This window comes from Tenrec ecaudatus, chromosome 9 (genome assembly GCF_050624435.1).
Source record: "Tenrec ecaudatus isolate mTenEca1 chromosome 9, mTenEca1.hap1, whole genome shotgun sequence".
Lineage (NCBI taxonomy): Eukaryota > Metazoa > Chordata > Mammalia > Afrosoricida > Tenrecidae > Tenrec > Tenrec ecaudatus.
Genome location: NC_134538.1, coordinates 16,867,924 through 16,885,704, shown reverse-complemented (window position 1 = coordinate 16,885,704; position 17,781 = coordinate 16,867,924). Strand labels below are relative to the sequence as shown.

The 17,781-nt window shown below is 42.2% G+C and overlaps 1 protein-coding gene across 2 annotated transcripts in view; it reads right to left on the bottom strand.

Annotated features, from left to right (window-relative positions):
• LRRC28 (leucine rich repeat containing 28) overlaps positions 1-17,781 on the bottom strand; it is a 169,198-nt gene that overhangs the window by 47,884 nt on the left and 103,533 nt on the right. For both annotated transcript variants that reach the window (XM_075557898.1, XM_075557899.1), the window contains one exon: positions 13,357-13,563. In XM_075557898.1, the coding sequence (XP_075414013.1) occupies positions 13,357-13,563 (207 nt within the window). The remainder of the gene's footprint in view (positions 1-13,356; positions 13,564-17,781) is intronic.

Genomic DNA, 17,781 nt, shown 5'->3' with positions numbered 1-17,781 from the left:
GGTCACAATGAATATTTTCAAAGAAACAGTTTCGATCATTTCTTTGTTATGGCCAATTTGAGAACAGCATGCTGCTGTTTAGTTTTTTGCTTGGAAAAACTTCAGCAGAAACTGTTGTGATGTTGAACACAGCGTACCAGGACAGTGCTACAGGAAAATCTCAGTATAACAATGGGTTTCTTGTTTCAAAATAGGTAACATGTCATTTGCTGACAAACTTCGCTCTGGACATCCATCAAGTTCCTGAACAAATAAAAATGGTGACAAAATGCATGCACTTGTGTGAAGATTGACGATAGACCACCAAAGAGATGGGAAAGTTATCTGGAGTATCTTGGATCTCGGTTCAGTGAAATTTAACACATTTGGGAATGCGAAATTTCACTATGAAATTTGTGGCTCAAGTCGTCACTGACCAGGCAAAAAAGCGTCAAGAGGAAACAAGCTGGGCTTTGAAAGAACAGCTGGCGAAGGGACCCAGATTTTTCCCAAGGCCTTTATAGTGAGGAGACATGCTGCTACTCTTAAGACTCTGAAAGCAAACATCAATCAAGCCAGTGGAAGATAGCATCATCACCTCACCCCAAAAATAGCTTGTCAAGTGCAAGCAAAGATCAAGATGATGGTTCATTTGTACTTTTGATGTGAGGGGACTCACTCCACCAGGTTAGACTGGTAATCAAGCTTTCTATTTAGAAGCTCTGAAAAGACTGTGTAACAGTGTGTGAAAAAAAAAAAAAGGCCTGATTGGTGGCAGACGGGGGACTGTTTTTGCCACTATGACAATGCACCTGCTCACTCAGCCATCTCAGTGTGCCAGTTTATGACAAATAAAAAGAACAGCATGCCTCTTTTGCTCCTACACCTTACTCACCTGCCCTTGCTCTGTGGGACTTTCTTTTGTTTCTGAAAATGAAGAGGGACATGGAAGAACAGCAACATGAAGACACAGAAGAGGTGAAGAAAAAAATGAGGGAGGTGCTGTCAGCCATTCAAACAGATGAGTTTGAAAAAGGTTTCCAAGAATAGAATTGCAGATTGACAAAAGTATTCAGTGTACTGGAGAGTCCTTTGAAGGTGATAAGGTTGTTTGGTAAAAAAAAAAAAAATTAATTAATAGCTTTGAAAACAAAATTCTTTAGGACTAATCTGGTATTAATTATTTAAAAGAAATTATTATTACAGTTGGCGCCAGAATGGTGGGGGATATTCCTGACTCACTGGAAAATATGGTTTGGGGAAAAGAAGGGGAAGGGAAAAGTGAGAAACCTTTGGTTTCTGTTTAAATATCCTAGTTCTTATCCACACTTGCCCTTAGTTCCAAGACCTATTGCATCTCCATATCCCCTGAGTCTAACCCCTTCAATATTTTATTGGCAGGTTTGGGGATTGCGGCACCTTGGGCTCCTGTGTCTAGGAGGTCAGAGCAGATACAGCATACCTAAAGGTTAAAGTAGCTGTCATGTTGGCAACAGCTCTTCATGGGACCCAATTAATGGATGTAGATCTATCTCCGAGGAATTGGCTCATTGGATGCATACGGAAATAAAGTGTGATAAAGACAGGGTAAGACATACAATTTTCCTTGGTTTCTGTTATCAATAGTAGCTACCATGGCAAAGCAAGAGAATGCAGGGGTGAATTGCAGCACTGAATCAAGTCCAGAATCCGTTTGGCTGGAGCTAGGGAAGTATCCGTGTGACCACTGGTCACAAAGAAGGTCGTCTGGGAGGGAACTGAGAGACTCAAGAAACTATTGAAACCAAGAGGGTGTAGATAAAGGAGTTGTTTCCATTTGTAGGCTGGTCTCAGCAGCTTCCCGAAGAACCATTATAACACAGATTGCAAGAGTGACTAATTTTGGGGGGTCAGTCATCAGTGACCACCGAATGGAAGAGTCTGTCTGGGTTTATGCAGGGCCCATAGCTCACTATGGAACAGTCCTAGTGGTCATGTAAGAGCCAGGAATGAGGAAGGTTAACCCAGAGGAGAAAGCCGATCTGGCGGACTGGATAAAATTTGCACTAATATTTGTTTTCTCTGAAAAAGGAAACTGCCCTTTCTTTCTTAAATACTCACAGGGACACTACAGAGGAAGAAGTTAATATGTTGCTTGTGGAAGCAATTCTAGAATGGCTTCATGGTGATCAGGATATTCATCTAATGAATATCAAATCTGGTCATAACAAATACGGTAATCAAGGGAACCCATGCTATCTGGGCGCCAAGATAACACTGCTACTGTGAAACAAAGCAACAATACAAAGAAACGGTGTCAGGTTTGTTGGCACAGCTTCCATGAATGGGTTTTACAGATGCAAGAAACATAAGGGCAATTAACAGTAGCACAAGAATGGCAATTAGGGAAGAACCCACTCCAGTAGGAAACATTTTTAGATGGGATGATAGATTTGATACAAAGGTTCTACAAGAGGTTGGATGGACCAATGGAAACTTTTGCTAGGCCCCAATGTTAAGGTGATGTAAACAAGTCCATTCTATTGTCCCAGCTGGGAGATGTTTAATGATAGGAATCTCCTCCTAGAACTATATGAAGCAAACACTTGATGAAGGTGGGGACTGATGAGGGGGGCAAGGTCTTCTGGTCCAGACCCTCGCAAGCCATATGCAGGCATGGGAGTAAAACTGCTTGGGGGTGGGAAAGAGACCTTACACAGGAGCCCTAGGAGCTGCAATCCCTGAACCTGCCAATAAAATATCAAAGGGGTTAGACTCAGGGGATGTGGAGATGCAACAGTTCTTGGAACTAGGGTGAAGTGTGGGAAAGAATTAGGATATTTAAACAGATCTTTTACAAAGGAGTTTCCTCTCTCTTACCTAAATATAGTTTTGGTGTATTGGTATATTTGAATAGATGTTATGTCTACATGGAGAACGTTTCTTCTACCTGATCTGTGAAGTTGAAGGTGTGTCAGTCTGCCCTTAGGCCGGTACTGACTGGACATGCTAAATGAGTACATTACCATAGCCTGCACCCACTTAGACTGTTCATCTGAAGCAGGATAAGATACCTGGTGGACAAAAGGAATTACTGATTTGATTAAACACCTGCACAAGGTTGAAATGTTGGTGCCAACAAACTCTCAGTCTTGTATTGCCTGTGCAAGAGGCAGATGGCTCATAGAAATTGACAGTTGCTTATTGGGGTCTAAATAAAGTTGCATCACCTGTGGCTTCAACTGCTCCAGACACCATTCCAGTACAGAAAATACCACCAATTTTATAAAACCAAGAAAAGCTAAAGGTACTGTTACTAAGTTATTATCAAGCAAATCTATTTTTCTCATCCTAATCTCAGAAAAGAATCAGCCACAATTTGATTTTAATTGGCAAGAATCACAATAGACTTTCACCACATCACCAAATTGGCACACGATTATTTAGAAGAGACTTGGATTTAGTTCAGATTTCAAATATACATTACATTAATGACAGTGTGTTAATATCAAATACGGAAGAACAGGATAGGGTATATTTGAAAAAAGGTGGCTCACATGACTAACAGAGCCTGGTTAATAAATCTAGTGAAAATTCAGGGATCTGTCCAAATGGTTAAGTTCTGATAGTACACTGGGTAGGAATCATTTCTGACATTCCATAGACAACCAAGAACAAGTTATTGTCACTGTCTACCCCCACTTCTAAGCAGGAGGCCCAGGGCATGGTTGGTCTATTTGGGTTTTTCAGGATTCATATTCCATACTTGAGACTATTGCTAGTTCCCATTCATAAAACTTGGGAAGAAAATAGCATTTAAACGGGAGCTTGAGCAACAACAGGCTCTGTCTAAATTTCAGAGCACAGTCTCACTCTCCTTGCTTTTAGGCCTTTACAACCCACATTCAGATATGATTTTAGAAGTGGAACTGGAGCTTATTGCAAAAACCAGAGAACACTGCCCTAAAAAGAGCATTGGGATTCTGGAGTAGGAAGTTTCCAGAAGCTGTAACGCAGCACACACCATTTGAAAGGCAATCACTCAGCTGCGACTGGGCATTGAGACTGGCCAAGGACATAAAATCATCATGAGACCTGAGGTCCCCCTAAGGTCTTGGGTGATGGCAGAGAATTTCTCAAGTACTGCAGGCGGTGCCTAAAATAATTCCATACTAAAATGGAAATGGCTCATTCAGTTCGCAAGCTACCGGAGGAATGCAGAGTGGCACCCACTGTATCCAGGGTCAGGTAGCCTCCTTTCCCCTTGATCCTACCCTAGAACACCCCAGGAGCCGCTCCACAGACAATGCCCGACGAATACCTTGCTGCTGACCAGCTGAAGATTAGTTCGTCCAGGGTACGTTTACATCTGATGTGGAAAACTGCTGCCTGGAGACCAGCAGGTGGAAAAACCTTGACGGAAGAACAGGTCCGCTCAATGGGCTGAACTGTATGCTGTTTGCCTAGCCATCGTGGAAGAACTGGACGAGGCTGGCAGCCTATGTTTTCGGAGTTTTCACTAACTCAAGGACAGCTGCCAATGGCCTGGCTATATGGTCAGGCAAACCGAACTAACAAAGAAACAGCTGTGTGGGAAGGACCTATGGAAAGCACTAGGGGAACTTAAAGGGTATATCAGAGTCGGACATGTTGATGCACATCAGAAGAATGGCTTTCTTGAATCAGAAAGTGTTTGGAACCAGCAAGTGGGCATGTTGGTACACTACCTTGAGGTGGCCAATTGTGTCCACGAGATGAGAGGAGAGGACATGAGGGAGCTTCAGCAATGCCGAGATCTATACACATCCCTCTTGTACCCGCTGAGGCACAGATCACCAATACAGCTCTGTGTGCGCAGAAAAGGCAAAGATGGCAGATGGCTTTGGGACAGACGCCCTAGCAGGGAGACCCTGCACATGGCTGGCAAATCAACCAGTAATGTCAGTGGTCCCAGGTGGCTGTGATAGACACTTACCCTGGACTGGGTTTTGTATATCTAGCAATATACGTAGATGCTAAAAATCCCACCAAGGGGTTAAAACAAATGATACTGTACCAGTTTGGGTACACCAAGTTATATTTCCTTAGACCAAAAAAGCGCACTTTAACCCTTAGGGTGAAGCAGTAGGCAAAAATTCATTATATTAAATGGACATGTCATGTTGCATATCACCCTCAGAGTAATGGTTTGACAGAGAATTGGAATGGGCAGTTGAAACATGTTATTCAAACTGGCCAGAGATAAAAGCATGAAGGGCTGGCTTTCAGGACTTCATGAGTGTGTGCTCATATATATATATATGCTCATGAGGGGGGCCAAAAAGAGGATTCCCAGTGAATACATTCATTGGTAATTCATTTCTGAGGAATGTCTGGGGACAAGGCTTGGGAAGGATGCTGGTGCTTCTGTACAAAGTTCTTCCCCACATCATCTGAAATTGTTTTTTCTTCGCCACTAGGAGCTGCTGTCCTAGAAGCAGAGATGGAACTTCAAGTACCAGAAGCAGGAGTGATCCCTTAGCAAGAGATTTTAACTAAACCCCTGGACCTCCAAAGGGCCTGATGGGATGGATTGTACCTTATCCTCACCTGGTAAAACTGGGATTGACTGTGAATTGTGTCATACTGCCTAGTAGTTGCGATACTCCAGTAGTTTCTTACCTATGCAATGCCACCCGACCTGAACGTGAATGGACTGATGTTGAAAAGCACTTGCCAGATTGGCCATGGTACCTACCAGAAAGAAGGACTAGCACAGCAGGTGGACCTGATGTCCTTTCCCAAAGTGGAAACATGTGTGTAAAAATCAAGGACAAGCGGAAGGAAAGAGAAATAACAGCTGAAGATAAAGGAATGAATAAGCGGGTTATGCAGTGGAGAAAATCTAACATTATGGTTACTCCTCAAGGGAGCCTAAGAGCAAAAGAATCATCTTCTTTCAGTTCAAGTATGAACAGGTTAATTGCTAGAAAAGCCAGAGGGTTGCCTGAATTATAAAGGCCCTTCTAGCCGTAATTCTTTAAAAAATCATTTTATTGGGGGCTCATACAAGTTTATCACAATCCATACATCCATTGTGTCAAGCACATTTGTACATTTGTTGCCATCATCGTTCTGAAAACATTTGCTTTCCACTTGAGCCCTTGGTATCAGCTCCTCATTTTCCCCTCCCTCGCTGTGCCTCCCTCCCACCTGAACCCTTGATAATTTATAAATTATTATTATTTTGTCATATCTTACACCGTCCGATGTCTCCCTTCACCCACTTCTCCGCTGTCCATTCCCCAGTGAGGAAGGTTGTATGTAGATCTTGTAATCTGTTCCCCCTTTTCTCCCTCACCTTCCTTCCACCCTCCCGGTATCGCCTCTCACCACTGGTCCTGAAGGGTTCATCTGTCCTGGATTCCCTGTGTTTCCAGTTCCTATCTGTACCAGTTTAGGTCTTCCTGTCCATCTGGATTGGTAAGGTAGAATTGGGATCATGATAGTGGGGGGGAGGGGGGGCAGGAAGCATTCAAGAACTAAAGGAAAATTGTATGTTTCATCATGCCTAAACTGCACCCTGACTGAGTCGTCACCTTCCCGCAGTCCTTCTGAAAGGTGATGTTCAATTTCCCACAGATGGGCCCTCGGTCCCCAATCTACACTTCCCTCATTCACAATGCTATGATTTTTTTTTTTTTTTTGGTCTTTGATGCCTGATACCTGATCCCTTTGACGCCTTGTGATCTCACAGGCTCGTGGTGTACTTCTTCCATGTGGGTTTTCTTGTTTCTCAATAAAATGGCCTCTTGTTTATCTTCCAGCCTATAGGACCCCAGATTCTATATCTTTTGACAGCCAGGCACCATGAGCTTTCTTCACTGCATTTGCTTATGCACCTGCTTTGTCTTCAGTGAATGTGTCGGGGTAGGTTGATTAGCCATAATTCTTTATGTGGTATAATTCTGAAACTTAGAATCCTGTGGCTACAGTTCATGTTGGAGGGTAATCTCTACTAATTGACAGGAATAGGGTGGGGCTCTGACTTAACTTTAGTAGAGGGTATGAATCAAGTCCTGACTAAGGATGGTATCACCTTAGTCCAGGGCATGGACCAGGACACACTCTTGGTTTTCCTTGGATATATAATGGTTCCACCATAGTTCTGACACACATCCCGTCACATGGAAAGTCAGACCTCTATTCCCTGACTGAGCTTTGGCACAAGCAAGAAGACTAGCTATGTCATATGGATATTTTTGGCTTCTGGCTCTGGACCCTGCATTTAGCTCACCTCTGCTGGACCTTTGGAATTTGGACTGAACATCATCCACAATCACATGAGATATTTCCTCAAAGTTTTGTGAGTTTCTCTGGGGCACTGCAGCAAATCCCCAAAACCAGGAATATGAGGGAATACAAGGGGGTACTCCCCGCCAAACGAGGAAAGAGCTCTGCTGAGTGGGGCTTTTGTATTACCATTTTTCCCCTCTAAGCGAGCATTGAGAAACTGGCTCTGAGTTAGTGCACTCTGAGTTAGAGGCGCCACCTGGAAAGGTTCTCTCTAGTCACAGTGAATTTTTTCATAAAAGCAGTTTCTCTCAAAACTCGGTTTTGTGTGTGTGTGTGTGTGTGTGTGTGTGTGTGTGTGATGGCTGATTAAAGAGAACAGTATGCGACTATGAAATTGTGTTTCCTATTTGGGAAAAATGCCCCAGAAACTGTTGTGATGTTGAACACAGCGTACCAGGACAGTGCTATTGGAAATACTCAATTGTACGAGTGGTTTTATCATTTCAAAAAAAGGTGAAATGTCAACTGGTGACAAACCTCATTCTGGACGTCCACCAACTGCTCAAACAGATGAAAATGTCAACAAAATCTGTGTACTTGTGTTGGAAGACCAAGAACAGACCAGACCATTGAAGAGATGGGCAAGTTATCTGGACTATCTTGGAGTTCGGTTCGGCAGATTTTAATGGAAGTTTTGGGAATGGAAAGGGTTGCTGCGAAATTTGTGCCTCAGCTTCTGACTGGCTAGGAAAAAAGAGCTTCGAGTGGAAACATGCCATGCTTTGAAAGAACAGCTCTGAAGCGACTCAGAATTTTCTTCAAGGTCAATACTGATAATATTCTTAGTGACCTTGAAAGCAAACATCAATCAAACCAGTGGAAGATGCCATCCTCACCTCACCTAAAAGAAGCTCTTCACGTGCAATCCAAGATCAAGACGATGCTCATTTGTTTCTTTTGATGTGAAAGGATAGTGCATTTGGAGTTTGTTCCACCAGGTCTGACTGTTAAGCAAGTGTTCAATTTAGAGTTTCTGAAAAGATTGCATAATACTGTGCGAGAAAAAAGGCCTGATTTGTGGCAGACAGGGACTGGTTTTGCTACCATGACAATGCACTTGCTCACGCAGCCATCTGAGTGCACCAAACAGCATGCCTCTCTTGCCCCATGCACCTGACCTCACTCTGTGTGACTTCCTTTTGTTTCTGCAACTGAAGAGGACATGAAAGGACAGCGATTTGAAGACGTAGAAGAGGTGAAGAAAAATGAGGGAGGTTCTGTCAGCCATCCAAACAGATGAGTTTGATAAATGTTTTCAAGAATGGAATCATAGAATTCACAAATGTATTAAGTGTAATGGAGAGTACTTTGAGAGTGATACGATTGTTTTGTAAAAAAAAAAAAAAATTAAATACATGGCTTTAGGGAAAACATTCCGGTGTTTTTTTGGTGGGTAGGGCAGGCGGGGTATCCCCTCTTACATTCAAGGGAAGAGTAGGGGGAGAAATGGGGCAGAATAGCACCTTGGAAGAATTGAACTTTGGGGACATCATTAAATTCCAACTCCTTGCAACTAGTCTAATATTAATTCTTCCAAAAATATATTATTACATGCCAGTTAAATTTTACTGAAGATCATTCAACAAAGCACATTGAAAGAGAGCTGCCAGAAATACAAGCTGGAGTCAGAAGAGGACATGGAAGATGGACATTACTGCTGACATTGGATGTATGGTAGCTGTAAGCAGAGGACACGAGGAAAATGTATACTTGTACTGACTATGCAAAAGCATTCAACCGCGCGGACCCTAACAAAGCCATGGATGGCATTGAGAGGCTGGGAATTCCAGGACATTTTATTTTGCTCGTGTGAAATCATACATGGACCAAGCAGCAGTTGTTCAAACACGACAAGGCAACGCTTGCATGGTTTAAAGTCAGGACATGTGTGTGACAGGGCTGTATCCCACCACCATCCTTACTCAATGATCAGAAGAGGGACTCGATGAAGAAGGCCACTGCATCAGGATTGGAATAAGGCTTATTAACAATCTATAATATGCAAATGACACAACCTTGCTTGCTGAAGGTGAAGAGGATTTGAAGCACTTGCTGATGAAAATCAGGAATGAAGCCTTCAGTGTGGATCACAACTCAATGTAAAGAAAAGTACACTCTTCAGAACAGGACCAATAGCTAACATCATGTTAAACAGAGTTGTCATGACGGAAGTTGTCAAGGATTTTGTCTCTCTTGGATCCACAATCAATGCTCATGGGAGCAGCAGTCATGAAACAAATGATGTGTTGTACTGGGTAATTCTGCTGCATAAGACCTCTTTAAAGTGTTGAAAAGCAAGTATGTTACTTTGAGGACAAAGATGCAGCTGACCCAAGCCATGGAATTTTCTATTGCTTCACAGGCCTGTGAAAGTTGGATGCCGAGTAAGGAAGACTGAAGGAAAACGGATGCAGGTGAATCATGATGCTCGTGAAGAGTGTTGAAAGAACGTTGGACTACCCAAGGGCAAACGACCTCCTTGGAAGTGAGGATGGCGAGACTCCAGCTCATGCACTTTGGACATGCTACCAGGAGAGAGCAGCGCTGGCCAAAGGCAGAGTGTTTGGTAAGGTGGGATGGCAGTGAAAAGAGGGAGATTTCCAAGAGGACGGATGGACACAGTGGTTGCAACAATGGCTCCAACTTAAGGACGACTGTAGGCTGGCTCGGGACTGGGCAGCGCTTCGTTCTGCTTTTACACAGGGTCATTGTGAGCCAGAGCCAACTCCACAGCATCTGATATCAACAAGCCATCTGCTACTGCGACAAAATCATAGAAACCTTTACTAAATCAAAACATCAAGATGTAAAGCTATTTTTAAAACATATCCTCCATCCTCTACTTCTAAAAGTGGGGCTTTCATCTCCCTAGCCCTTCTCTGAAGAACTCTACAGTCTTCGTTTCCACCATGTCAAAACGGCAGTCATGGCATCTTGAGGGGCTCCGATGGTGTTCCTGTTCAATGTTCTTTGGGAGAGGGGGAAAGATGAGGCGGTCTACTCAAGTAAAAATGTACAGTCAGAAACCCTACGGTTGCTATGAGACCGGATCAACTCCATGGCCGTGGTTTGAGTTGGGTAACGGCTAGTGAAGTGAGTATTCCAGCATGCATTTGCTGGCCATCTGAGTGTCTTTTTTTGTGTGTGGAATATATGTTCATGTCCTCTGCTCGTGTTTAAATTGGATAGTTGTATTTTTCTTGTTGCAGTTAAAGGTTTTCATAAATTTAAGTGATTAGCCCCTTGTCCAAAATGTCACTGCCAACATTTCCCCCTAGTCTGTGGGTTCTCTCTGAATACTTTTGGTGAAATCAGTTGATGCATGTAAATATATAATTTTCAGGAGTTCCCAGACATCTAGTTTGCTTTCAGCTGTGTATGTATTGTTCATTATGTTTGAGAGTGAAACATAATTAATGATATGTATTAGGGTCTCTAAATTTGCCCCAATGTTTTCCCATTGATATCTTTATAGTTCTAGGTTTTCCATTTAGATCTTTGATCCACCTTTTCAGATTATAAAGAAAAGACCACAGGGCTGAAGGCAGGGCTATAAAGCGAACCAGGCACCTCTGTGGTTTTAACTGCCATAGAGTCACAGCAGCTTCTAGAGAAGCCAGGAGACCTCAAAGCTGGGCAAGGTCACGAGCAGCAAGGGCAGCGTGTGCTAGCCTCGTGAGGGCTGCTCGTGGGCAGAAAGCAGTCGGCTGGCAGGAGCCCAAACACAGTGAATTACAACGAGGCTGAAAAATTAGTGCTCCTGCATGAAGACGCTTTGTGATGTTTCTTAGCTTCTTAAAACAGAGGCTCTGGACTCAAGAATTAACTTTGGAAGAGACCATTCATCTGTTAGCTAAGGAGGTGGTTTAAAACCTTTCTTCTATTAATTTTAACTGGCAGTAAGTATGCCATTAGATTATATTTTTTAAAATTCTTGCGTAGAAGAGATGCAGTCTATCAACTACAAAGCAAGGATGTCACCCATCTGCGTGGAGCCGAAAGTCACAAAGAGCTTTCTCCTGTGGCTTTTTGAAGTGCTGGGCTGTGTCTAAAACAGTTCTCTCTTTTTCTTCTTTCAGACCAACAGATCAAAGTAGCGTTTTCACTTGGAAACCAGTAAAATCTACGAGAGTCTAGTACAAACTCTAGTCTTCTTTCAGACCTCGGGGCTCTGGCATATGCGTGGCTGAAGACGGAACAAAAAGCTCCTGTGTCTAGACGATTGCTCCTTTTACTTCCTATCCTGTGAACGCCAGCACCGAGCAGCGACAGAGGCCAGGACAGAAGGCCTTTGTTTACAGCATGCCGGCCAGTCTGAAATGCATTAATTTGATCAGAAACGGACAGATGCATAGTGTTCAACAAAATGACGTTGTGATCACCCTACATATGACATCAAAGTGAACGTCTCGAACAGCTTGTCGGCACTGCTCCATCAACATTACACCAATTGTCAGTGTTAAATAAGTCAGAAGTATCTTTGGTCATGTGGCAGTGCTTTAAATTACTATAAACTTTGGTTTTCAAAATGAATTTGGAGTAATTTACAGTGAATTCCCAAATAATCTTGAAAACAAAATTATCTGCATGATGTCCTTTACAAAGAGAATATTCCCATCACTTTTTCAGAAACATTTTTAAAGGTACTTCTTTAAATACATATAGAAGTCATTAAATCTTTCGTCTAGTTATATTCTTTTTGATCTATTGAACTTTTACAAAATAAAATTTCACAGATAATTATCATCTATTAAGATATTTTATAAATAGTTCAATACCAACAACTAGAATAGGTTGATTTTAGTACATTTGATGGCAAATGCCATCTTTCACTGCTGGTTTAAATATTCACACTTCAGAGTCACTACTTCTATTGCACAGTTCAGGTAGCAAAGACATGAGTATAAGAAACGGGTCAGGTACTGTGCTAGGTGCTTGGGGTACACCAGGGAAGGAAGGAAGGAAGGAAGGAAGGAAGGAAGGAAGGAAGGAAGGAAGGAAGGAAGGAAGGGAGGGAGGGAGGGAGGGAGGAAGGGAGGGAGGGAGGGAGGAAGGATGGGAGGGAGGACCCTTTCTTTGGATCTAGTGAAATAATAAAGGCATTCATGTTTATTGAGTGCTTATGGATATTTATGAGTTATATTAGTGTTTTAGAAAGGTATTATTTAATTATTGAAAAAGTACTACATATCTAGTATTAATTCTACTGAGATTCAGGAGGATGAAATCACCTTCTTAAACCTAAAAGCACACATCTTTGAAATTGCAGAACTGGGGTGAAAGGCACGTCTGACTTCAGAGTTGGCCTTTGCAGCAGTGTTAGAGCTGTGAGAGATGCAGGCTGGATTCAGGACAGGACATGGAACAAGAAATATCGTTACTGATGTCAGATGGATCTTGGATAAAATCAGGAAATACCAGAAAGATGTTACGTGTGTTTTGTTGATTATGCTAAAGCATTTGACGGTGTGGACAGTAACAAAATATGGATCGCCTTGAGAAGAATGGGAATTCCAGAACACTTCAATGTGCTCCTGTGGAACCTGGGCATGAATCAAGAGGCAGTTGTACTAACAGAACAAGGGAATAATGCATAGTTTAAAATCAAGAAAGGTGTGCGTTAAGGTTGTATCTTTATCGTATTTATTCAACTGTAGGCTGAGCAAATAATCTGAAGTTGCCATGAACTGCCAAAAGAACAAACAACTCTGTCTTGTAAGACGTATGTGCAGAATGCTTCTTAGCGGCTGGGATGGCGAGATTTCCTCTCAGGCACCTTGGACCAGTTGTCAGGAGAGATCAGTCCCTGGAGAAGGACCTCAAGCTTGGGAACTTAGACGGGTAGTGAAATAAAGGAAGACCTTCAACAAGACGGACTGACACAGTGGTTCCAACAATTGTGCGGACGGTGCTGGACTAGGCTTTGTTTCCTTCTGTTGTGCATAGCGTTGCTATGAGTGTGAACCGACTCAACGGTCTTAACAACAACAACAACAACAATCAGGGAAATACTGCCTTTCATCTCTGGCTGTTTTGTCTTACTACATAAACACAATCACTTACCAAGTGGCAAAAATGCAAGGCGGTTTCCAGCCATGGAGAGTTCATTGAGACTGGGAAGCTGGCAGAGATGACGCGGCACACACCATAGATGATTTCGGTCCACAGTCAGGTACTGCAGAGAAAGGCACAGGTGAAGCCGCTCAGGTAAAGTTAGCAAACGATTGGCAGAAATGTCTAGGGTCTGCAGCTCCTTCAAATCACCAACCTCTACAATCAAAATGAAAATTCAAATAAGTGACATTTTTATTAGCAATGAAATGAAACAATGCTTACACAGCTGTACCAAATAAAACCAGTACTTTCAACTACCTCCACAGACATAGGTGCCAAAGCATGACATTTAAGTTTAATATGCAATAAAGCCAATATAGGTTGATGCTGTTAAGTGCTGTTAGTGGAGTTGGTAGTGACTTACAAGGATGCTAACTGTAACAGAGCGAAACAATTGTCTTTAAATTAGTCCAGCAAGATATCTTAAGTGGAGAAAGTGTTGGCACAGGGAAAGGGGATGATAACTGTGAGTCTAAGTCGATGCCTGTTCCTGGGATTGCTGCTGCTTTTATTGAGTCAGAAGTTGTTGCTGGGGTGAGCAAAGAATGACTAAGTTCACTTTGTGGGGCCGGAGTTTGGGTTTCTTTTTATGGTTTAATTTTTTAGGAGAGACCTGGAAACTTAAAATGATAGAATATCCAAAGAGATGTAGCTTAGTCATAAGAACTATACATAAGATATCCTTTGGAAAATCTCACTAAAGTAAAGCGACAACGACATAATGAAATTGTTGTTAAAGTCAGGAAACCTCACTGCCATCTAGTGGCATCCTACTCATGGAGCGCCTCCAGGACAGGGTACAACGCCCCTGTGGGTATCTATCTATGAGTGTAACGCTTTGCAGGATTACACAGGCTCACCTCTCCCTCAAAGTGGCTGCTGGTTTCAAACTGCTGCTTTGCAGGTTAGCAGCCCGGTCAATAACCGCCACTGCTTTGCAATCATTGTTAAGTGTCATCGAGTTGGTTCTGACTCATAGCCACACAATGTACAACAGAACAAAGCACTCCTCCACCTAGTGCCAGCCTCACGCTTATGCTGAAGTCCACTGCTGTGGCCCCGTCAATCCATGTTGTTGACGGTCTTCTTTCTAGCTGCTCCTATAAGTTACCAAGGATGATGTCCTTTTCCAGAGACTGGCAATTCCTAGCTTAGGGGGTTATGTTAGGCTTCTAACCCAAGGGTCAGTACTTCAACCCCACCAAAGGTTCCAAAGTACAAGAATGAGGCTTTCTGCTCCCATGAGCCTCAGAAACCCACAGAGGCATTTCTACTCTGCGCTACGCTACAAAGTGAACTCGACCCAAAGACAGTGGGCTATTTATCTCCTGATAAAAAGTCTGTAGTACAGGAGATGACGTCTCTCCATCCTTACTTCTAAGGCACATTCTGGTTGCACTTCCTTCAAAGCAGATTTGTTGTTTGGGGAGCAGTCCTGGGTCTTTCAGTGTTTTTGGCCAGAACCATAATTCAAGTGCATCAATTCTTCCTCAGTCTTCCTTGTTCAATGTCCAAGATCGCATACATATGGGTCAACTGAAAACACCATGACCTGAGCCAGGCATACATTAATCCTCAAAGCAGCATCCTTGCTTTATACCACTTTATTATTTAAAAAAAATTTTAATCACTTTATTGGGAGCTCTTACAGATAACAAACAATTCCATAGTTTATTCTCATCAAGCAATATTGTACAATTGCTACCACAGACAGTTTCAAAGCATTTTCTTTCTCCTTGAACTTCTTGATATCAGCTCCCCTCAGCCCCTCCCTCCCCTCCAGGAACCCTTTTATTTATTTTTCCTGTAACATTTTTTGCCACATCTTACACAATCTGATGTAGACATTCACATAAAATTCTGTTGCTAGAGCCCATTGAGTGGGATTATACAGTCATCAATGTTATCCGCTCCTTACCCACCTTCCCCCCACTCTTCACGTACCCTCAGGGAACCATTAGTCTTGTTACTGTTCCTGAAGGGTTATCTATCTTGGTTTTCAGGTACCTAACAATCATAAATATGCAGATGAATATATGCAAATCTAATATGATTATTGAGGTAAAACAAATAAAAACTATAATAGTATGGGAGCAAATATTAAAGAACTAGAGGAGAGTTATGTGGTTCGTCAGTGCTATACTGCACACTGGATTTATCATCCCTTCCATGTGGCCCTTCTGAGGGAGACTGTCCAATTATCTTACAGATGGGTTTGGGGTCTCCACTTTGTCCACACTCCTTTTCATGAATTTGATTGCTTGTTTTTGAACTTCTGATACCTATTCCCATTGGCATCTCATGATCACACAGGCTGGTGTACTTCTTCCATGTGGGCTTTGTTTCTTCCCTGCTAGATGGCTGTTTGTTTAACTCCAAGCCTTTAAGACCCCAGATGCTATATCTTTTAATAGCCTGGCACCATCAGCTTTCTTCACCACATTTGCTGAGGCACCCATTTTGTCTTTAGCAATCATGCCAGGAAGGTGAGTATCATACAAAGCCACATTACTAGAACAAACCATTCTTGTACTGAGGTAAGATTCAAGTAGAGACCCAAAGTCTATATGCTCCCTTGTTGTATTAACATATAAACAAGTATACATATATTTACACATTTGCATATATACCTATAGATTTTTTTCTTTTCTTTTTTTCCCTCCTACCCCACTATCATGTTTACCCATCATTCACCTCTCAGTAATTCCTCTCAGACACAGCTCAATTGATCAAACATGACCAGAAAAGCTATAATCTCCTAACTTTTACCACTTTAAAGGGGTTTTATGCGGGAGACTTACTCAATGGAACCCATCATTTATTACTTGACTGCTGTTTCCATGATTATGGATCCAAGCAAGATAAAACCCTTGACAATTTCAATCTTCTCTCCATTTATCATTACCTATTGTTCCAGTTGTGAAGATTTTAGTCTTCTTTACCAGACTAAAGATGTTTACTTGTTTTTTGTTGACTGTGCTACGGTATTCCACTGTGTGGACCACAACAAACTATGGCTGGCCTTGAGAAGAATGGCCATCACGAACACTTCATTGTGCTCACGCTTGGTACAGCAGAGGGGCAGTGAAAAAGAGGGGCACACTGAGACGGCTGCCATTCTTGATCTCCATCAGCAGATGCTTCAAGACCTCCACAACTTCAACAAGCAAGGTTGTGTCATCTGCATACTACAGGCTGTTGTTAGTGGGCCTTCTTCCCATCCGATGCCACATTCTTCTTCAGAGAAGCCAGCTTCTCTTATTATTTTCTCAGCATACATAGAAGCCAGCTTCTCTTATTATTTTATCAGCATTAAATAAGTAAGGTGAGAGGACACAAGCCTGCACCATTCCTTCCTGATTTTAAACCATGTAGTATTTCTTGGTTCCATTTGAACAACTGTCTCTTGATCCAAGTACAAGTTCTGCATTAGCACAATCAAACGTTCTGGAATTGTTTGGCTTTTCTTCGCCTGATGGTGGTTGCTCAACCCATTTTACCCACCAACACAAGTGGAATAACTTTATGCAAGGCATACATGACCCCCACCCCCAATCTTGACGTGAACTTCCAATAAGATTCACTTATCACTCTGGTAGGAGAGTTTGTTAATTTGATTTAACATATTGTATAACAGCAACAGATTTTGAGAAACCGATGCCAATTCTGGTGAAATCTCCTCTGTCAAGATGGTTTTTAAGATGAAGATGCAAAGTGGGTGATATGTATAGGTCATGACCACTAGACAGACGCTCTACATCTTTGCTTAGGAGATCCAACTAGACTATTACTTGATCTGAATGCAGAAGCCTGTCTTTGTCTTGGTGTTTATCGTAGTGGACTCAAAAATATTTGTCTTTTGGTGGCTGGCTAACTTCACTAAGCAGAATGATCGCCAGATCCTTCAATGTCATGAGATTTTTGTGATTTCAACATCACTTTATAGAGATGCATAGATTTCTACTGTGTGCATGTACCATAGGTTTTTTAAAAATCTGTTCTTCAACTGATGTGAATTTGTTTCCAGCTTCTTGCTATTATAAATAGGGCTTATATAAACATAAAGAAGCATGTGTATGTTTGTATTCTCTTGATTCTTTGGATATAGGCCCAACAGAAGTATTGCTAGGTCATATGGTATTTTTGTTCCCAGTTGTTCCAGGTAGCACCAGATTACTTAGCACAACCATTGTACATATTTGCAAGCCAACCAGTCGTGTATGACAGTTACAGTTTCTCCACACTCTCTCCAGCATTTGTTGTTCTTTAAAAATAGATATATATTTTTGCTATTATTGTGGGTATAAGATGGTATCTCATTATTTTGATTTGCATCCCCCAAATAGCTAGTGATTCTGAACATGTCCTCATCTG